Genomic DNA, 6,896 nt, shown 5'->3' with positions numbered 1-6,896 from the left:
TGAATCTGATCATCAGTGTTTGAAAAAGATAGCAGGTGATTTTTCTCTTAATGTAAATGACCACAAAAAATTAACATCCTAATGAATCCTTTCTCTGCTCGAATGGCCGTGTCATTTAAAGTGTGCTTGACGGAAAGTCATAATAAACATTATAATTCCTAAATATTTATACATGTTAATAACTGCCAGCTTGGGCTGGCCACAAAAACTTCTTTATTTCTTCTTTTTTTCTTTTTTGTTTGTTTGGAGATATAACTACCATTTCTAAATGTAAAACGTTCGATTTATCAAAGTTAGCCATAAAACCAACTGTGTCGCACATAGCGATTAAACTGATTCTTCAATCCAATGACAGAAAGCAAAACAACATCATCAGCAAACAGAAGAAGAATGGCGAATAATGTGAAAGACAATATCAATTGTGTTGTATTTCTCCGTAAAACCTGTTTGACGGTGTATATTCAATCGATTTCGCACGTTTAAAATGCGGCTGTACGGTCTACTACATATATTAAAAAATACATATATCCCCTGAAAATTATCAATTATCTGTGACAAAGAGAGAGAGAGAGAGAGAGAGAGAGAGTGTGTGTGTGTATGTGTGTGTGTGTGTGTGTGTGTGTGTGTGTGTGTGTGTGTGTGTGTATGTGTGTGTGACTATGACAGAGAAAGAGAGAAAATCGACATAGATTTTAGAGACAGGCAGGCATGCAGGCAGAATCCGAGACACGGTGAAAGAAAAGGACAGCCGGTGAGACAGAGAGAAATGTAGTTTCCATCATACACATAGCAATGTCAGCATCCGCCATCCAATATAGTACAGTGAAGTCAATCCACACTTATGTCTGAGAATAACATAGACATAAATATGGGAAGACAGACAGACTGACAGATAGAGTGAGAGAGACACACAGAGAGAAGATGGAGATGAGGGGATATGGGGGTGGAGGGGAGGGTGGGGGAGGGGGTCGGGCGGCAGACGATGAAAGAGAAACAGAGAGAAAAAAGAAAATGAACAAGTGTTCAGCATTATCCATGCTTAATCTTTGTAAGAATTCATCAGTTTCAGTTTCAGTTTCAGTAGCTCAAGGAGGCGTCACTGCGTTCGGACAAATCCATATACGCTACACCACATCTGCCAAGCAGATGCCTGACCAGCAGCGTAACCCAACGCGCTTAGTCAGGCCTTGAGAAAAAAAAGGTGAATAAATAATAGATAAGCTTACATAAATAAATAAATAAATAAATAATAATTATAATATAAAAAGGTAGTAGTAATGATAATTAAAAAAATAAATAAATAAATAAATAAGACAGCAATGTTGATAAATAAGCAAATAAATGTAAAACATGAAGACACACATTCACACATACACCCACACATGCATAACAGATATGCACCAAACATGCAGTTTCACAGATATGAAAGCACAGTTAAATACATATAAACGTACATGAGCTCCAACACACACAAGGTATTCATCAAGTTTATTCTTCTGGTTTATTTACTTTGTTTTAAAACGCCAAAGGTTTGTTAGCATGTAGTTACTCTCGATTTTTGTTATTTACAATGATTTTAAAACGTCTGTGGTCTGTTAGCATTTTCATGTATAGTTTTGATATTGTTATCTACTGTGGTCTTTGTATTCTTTTTAAAAGACCTATGATCTATCAGCATTTTTTTTTTTTTTTTTTTTTTTTTTGACGTTTGCTATACACATGTTTTTGAAACGCCTATGGTCTACTGGCATGGTGATAATCACAGTAGACCGCTTTTTTTTAAAAAAAGGGTAATGCCATTAAGAAACTATAAGCGTTGTTGTTTTGTTATTCTCAGTTTATTACTGATATACATAGTTCATAAAAAGTTAAGGACCACTTCAGTATACACACACACACACACACACACACACACACACAAACAAACAAACAAACAAACAAAAAACACATATCCAGATTTGTTTTCATAAAATGTTTAATAAAATCGACAGATGATTTACATTATACAGGCTGCAGCAGGCCTACCACTGGCCTCTCACTAAATACATGAATGGCTGTTTCAGGGCACATGTGGATCTTGAACAGCTTGAAGATACGTTTGAAAAATCAATGTTTCAGTAAATAAACTACAGTTATTGATCAGCTGGGGATTTTCATTGCGACAAATGAGGCACAGCGTGCGAGAAAGCACCTCTGGTATGTGGAGATCAGAAAGATATGGCGGCATATTACTGTGATACAGACATGGAAAGCAAAGACAAGCAATCTTGTACTGGATTTTAGCTTTCACAGGGAGCCAGTGAAGTGTTCTGAGCAGTGACACTGCACTCTTGTGCCTGTTTTTACGGAGCGCGAGTCGACCTGCATGATTCTGAATGCGTTGAAGTTATTCAGTTTGTTATTAGGAAGGCCTGCTAAGAGAGAGTTACAATAAACTAATCCAGGTAGTATGAAAGAAACAGCGAGTTTGTTGGCAGCAGAAGTGGAAAGGAATGAGCGAATTTTGCCTTATCTACGTAACTGACAAAGAGTGCGGCACAGGTGAAGTGTGCATCCAGGGAGAGTGTTTTATCTGAGTATATGCCAATGTTTCAAACAGACTGGGAGAATGGTATGTCCCAGCCAAAATTGCAATTTTTCAAACTATTAGCAAAAGTGGCAGAGTCTGAGGGAAAAGTAGAGTTGTAAAGCTGGGAATCAACAGCAAAGAAACGACATGAATGACCTGACTGACGAATGACAGAGCTGAGGGGCTGTGTATACAAAGTAAATAAAACCGTCCCAAGACTGAACCTTATGGCACCCCTTGCTTCAACACATATGGAGCAGATTTTTCATAGCCAAGGACAGACTGGGTACGACAAGCTAATATGATGAGAACGATTCCAGAACCGTTCCTGAATGAGAAGAAAAGACAAAAGATACACTCAAAAGTAAGATGAGGAGTGAGGTTTGTAAAAAGAAAGAAATAACGAAAGGAAGGAAGAAGAAAAGAACAGAGAATAATGTTTCCCAAAATTCCACATAAATTGAACAAAGGAAAACTGGAGGACGGGAGGGAACGGGCTGGTAAGGGAAGAAAAGCTAGCTGTATGTGATACCACATAACAAACATGGTGAGTTCACTTCTCACCCTGAGAAAATACCATCCATCGTGTGTGGAGCTGTGGTGTGGGATGATCTGATGGTGTGGTATGGGCAGGTGTGGTATGATTTGATGGTGTGGTGTGGGCAGGTGTGGTGTGATTTGATGGTGTGGTATGGGCAGGTGTGGTGTGATCTGATGGTGTGGTGTGAGCAGGTGTGGTGTGGGCAGGTGTGGTGTGATCTGATGGTGTGGTGTGGGCAGGTGTGGTGTGATCTGATGGTGTGGTATGGGCAGGTGTGGTGTGATCTGATGGTGTGGTGTAGGCAGGTGTGGTGTGATCTGATGGTGTGGTATGGGCAGGTGTGGTATGATTTGATGGTGTGGTGTAGGCAGGTGTGGTGTGATATGATGGTGTGGTGTGGGCAGGTGTGGTATGATATGATGGTGTGGTGTGGGCAGGTGTGGTGTGATATGATGGTGTGGTGTAGGCACGTGTGGTGTGATCTGATGGTGTGGTGTGGGCAGGTGTGGTATGATATGATGGTGTGGTATGGGCAGGTGTGGTGTGATATGATGGTGTGGTATGGGCAGGTGTGGTATGATATGATGGTGTGGTATGGGCAGGTGTGGTGTGGGCAGGTGTGGTGTGATATGATGGTGTGGTGTGGGCAGGTGTGGTGTGATCTGATGGTGTGGTGTGGGCAGGTGTGGTGTGATATGATGGTGTGGTATGGGCAGGTGTGGTGTGGGCAGGTGTGGTGTGATATGATGGTGTGGTGTGGGCAGGTGTGGTGTGATTTGATGGTGTGGTGTGGGCAGGTGTGGTGTGATATGATGGTGTGGTAGGGCAGGTGTGGTATGATATGATGGTGTGGTATGGGCAGGTGTGGTGTGATATGATGGTGTGGTATGGGCAGGTGTGGTATGATATGATGGTGTGGTATGGGCAGGTGTGGTGTGGGCAGGTGTGGTGTGATCTGATGGTGTGGTGTGGGCAGGTGTGGTGTGATCTGATGGTGTGGTGTGGGCAGGTGTGGTGTGATATGATGGTGTGCTGTGGGCAGGTGTGGTATGATATGATGGTGTGGTGTGGGCAGGTGTGGTGTGATATGATGGTGTGGTGTGGGCAGGTGTGGTATGATATGATGGTGTGGTGTAGGCAGGTGTGGTGTGATATGATGGTGTGGTGTGGGCAGGTGTGGTGTGATCTGATGGTGTGGTGTGGGCAGGTGTGGTGTGATCTGATGGTGTGGTGTGGGCAGGTGTGGTGTGATATGATGGTGTGGTATGGGCAGGTGTGGTATGATATGATGGTGTGGTGTGGGCAGGTGTGGTGTGATTTGATGGTGTGCCATGATTCCGTGATGTGGTGTTGGTAAGTGTGGTGTGATCCGGTGTAGTTTGGTGTGGTGTAGTGTGATTTGATGGTGTGTTGTGATTTGGTGGCGTGGCGTGGCGTGGCGTGGCGTGGCGTGGTATGGGCAGGTGTGGTATGATATGATGGTGTGGTATGGGCAGGTGTGGTGTGGGCAGGTGTGGTGTGATCTGATGGTGTGGTGTGGGCAGGTGTGGTGTGATCTGATGGTGTGGTGTGGGCAGGTGTGGTGTGATATGATGGTGTGGTATGGGCAGGTGTGGTGTGATATGATGGTGTGGTGTGGGCAGGTGTGGTGTGATATGATGGTGTGGTATGGGCAGGTGTGGTGTGATCTGATGGTGTGGTGTGGGCAGGTGTGGTGTGAGCAGGTGTGGTATGATCTGATGGTGTGGTGTGGGCAGGTGTGGTGTGATATGATGGTGTGGTATGGGCAGGTGTGGTGTGATTTGATGGTGTGGTGTGGGCAGGTGTGGTGTGAGCAGGTGTGGTATGATATGGTGGTGTGGTGTGGGCAGGTGTGGTGTGATTTGATGGTGTGCCATGATTCCGTGATGTGGTGTTGGTAAGTGTGGTGTGATCCGGTGTAGTTTGGTGTGGTGTAGTGTGATTTGATGGTGTGTTGTGATTTGGTGGCGTGGCGTGGCGTGGCGTGGCGTGGCGTGGTGAGGTGTGGTGTGGTGCGGTGAGGTGTGGTGTGGTCAGGTGTGGTGTGGGCAGGTGTGGTGTGGTGTGGTGAAGTGTGGTGTGGGCAGGTGTGGTGTGGTGTGGGCAGGTGTGGTGAGGCGTTGCGTGGCGTAGTGTGGTGTGATTTGGCGGTGTGGCGTGGTGTGGTGTGGTGTGGTGTGGTGAGGTGTGGTGTGGGCAGGTGTGGTGTGGTGTGGTGTGATTTGGTGTGGTGGGGTGGTGTGGTGTGGTGTAGTGTTTTGGCGGTGTGGTGTGGTGTGGTGTAGGGTGTGATTTGGCAGTGTGGTGTGGTGTGGTGTGGTGTGGTGTGGTGTAGTGTTTTGGCGGTGTGGTGTGGTGTAGGGTGTGATGTGGTGTGATTAGGCGGTGTGGTGTGGTGTGGTGTGGTGTGGTGTAGTGTTTTGGTGGTGTGGTGTGGTGTGGTGTAGGGTGTGATGTGGTGTGATTTGGCGGTGTGGTGTGGTGTGGTGTGGTGTAGTGTTTAGGCGGTGTGGTGCGGTGTGGTGTGGTGTGGTGTGGTGTAGTGTTTAGGCGGTGTGGTGTGGTGTGGTGTGGGCAGGTGTGGTGTGGTATGATTTGGCGGTGTGGTGTGGTGTGGTGTGGTTTGTGAAATGTGTGTAACCTTGGAAATGAGACAAGCGTTTTCCCACCCAGCCATTCGGCATAAAAAATATGTATAAACGCGTTGAAATTTTAAAAAATGATAATAAATAAATCTATCAAAAAGTTGACAAAAAGAAAACATGGACACAGGAAAAGAATCAAACTCAAACTACAATCAGGGGAAATATAAATAAATTAATAGACGAAAAACGAGTTAGAAGAAAACAAGGACATAAATGTCGAAACGCGTCAAATTGCTTTGCATCGGTTTGTGTATAACTGATATTCCTGTTCCCGCCCACAAAGTTCGTTTTTAAAGTAGTTTTGCTTCTCACCTGCTACCGACGCTCTCCATTTTTACAACGACCATGGGAATTCGGGCCACAGCTTGGGCTGCCTCTACCTCCAGACAGTGCCTTCACACAGTGCCACAAACCAACACCCACACCATCAGTCCTCCCGGTCGGTGGGTGTCTCTGTTTCAGTGTTGAGCGTGAATGACGAAAGACTTTTATATGGCCACGTCCGGAAATGCCCCGTGACTTCAGGAATTGTATGGACATGCCTCAGATGTCTGGCGTTCCGTTTTTATTAATAATTTGAACTGTGAGTAATATAAGTGTGTGTGGGTGTCTGTGTACATGTGGTTGCTTGTCAGGCAAGTATGTTGTATGAATGAGTTGTGCGCGCGCGCGCGCGCGCGTGTGTGTGTGTGTGTGTGTGTGTGTGTGCTGAAACCAATATTCTCCCTGGAATGAAGGAAGTGTGATAAAATATCTGATAGATTTCAACACGGTAATGTCTTATCTCTACGACTATACCTATCCAAGCAGCTTCCCGTATCTTCCCAAGAACGTTCTGCTGCTTCTCGCAATGTGAATATTGCTCTGAAAATATGATTACTGAGAAGACGCACAACTCTGAAATTACACCCAAGTCAGATCCATCTTAGGGATATTTTAGGGAGTGGGGGTTGTGGGCGGAGGAGTGAAGTTTTGTTTGTTCTGGTTTTTTTATACATTGTATATCAAAATTAATAAAACTGTAAACCATATTCCGAATATGCCTGCAGTTTTGTTTTATTTTTTAGACAAATAAATCGTCCCCAACAATATTCCTCGTATAACACAAGTATGACCGACA

General features: G+C 44.8%; 1 protein-coding gene across 5 annotated transcripts in view; it reads right to left on the bottom strand.

The window, feature by feature from the left end:
* Window positions 1-6,896, bottom strand: part of LOC143277261 (uncharacterized) — a 214,330-nt gene that overhangs the window by 159,360 nt on the left and 48,074 nt on the right. For 2 of the 5 annotated variants that reach the window (XM_076582039.1, XM_076582040.1), the window contains exon 1: window positions 6,089-6,246. The exons of 2 other annotated variants lie outside the window; for them this stretch is intronic. In XM_076582039.1, coding sequence (XP_076438154.1) covers window positions 6,089-6,123 — 35 coding nt within the window. In that variant the 5' untranslated portion in view covers window positions 6,124-6,246. Of the gene's footprint in view, window positions 1-6,088; window positions 6,247-6,896 lie in introns of those variants that run through there. One more of the 5 variants, XM_076582043.1, reaches the window with a different exon arrangement.

The sequence above is a fragment of the Babylonia areolata genome, chromosome 33 (genome assembly GCF_041734735.1).
Source record: "Babylonia areolata isolate BAREFJ2019XMU chromosome 33, ASM4173473v1, whole genome shotgun sequence".
NCBI lineage: Eukaryota > Metazoa > Mollusca > Gastropoda > Neogastropoda > Buccinidae > Babylonia > Babylonia areolata.
Note: the sequence above shows the minus strand (reverse complement) of the source record. Positions and strands in the feature narration are given on the sequence as shown.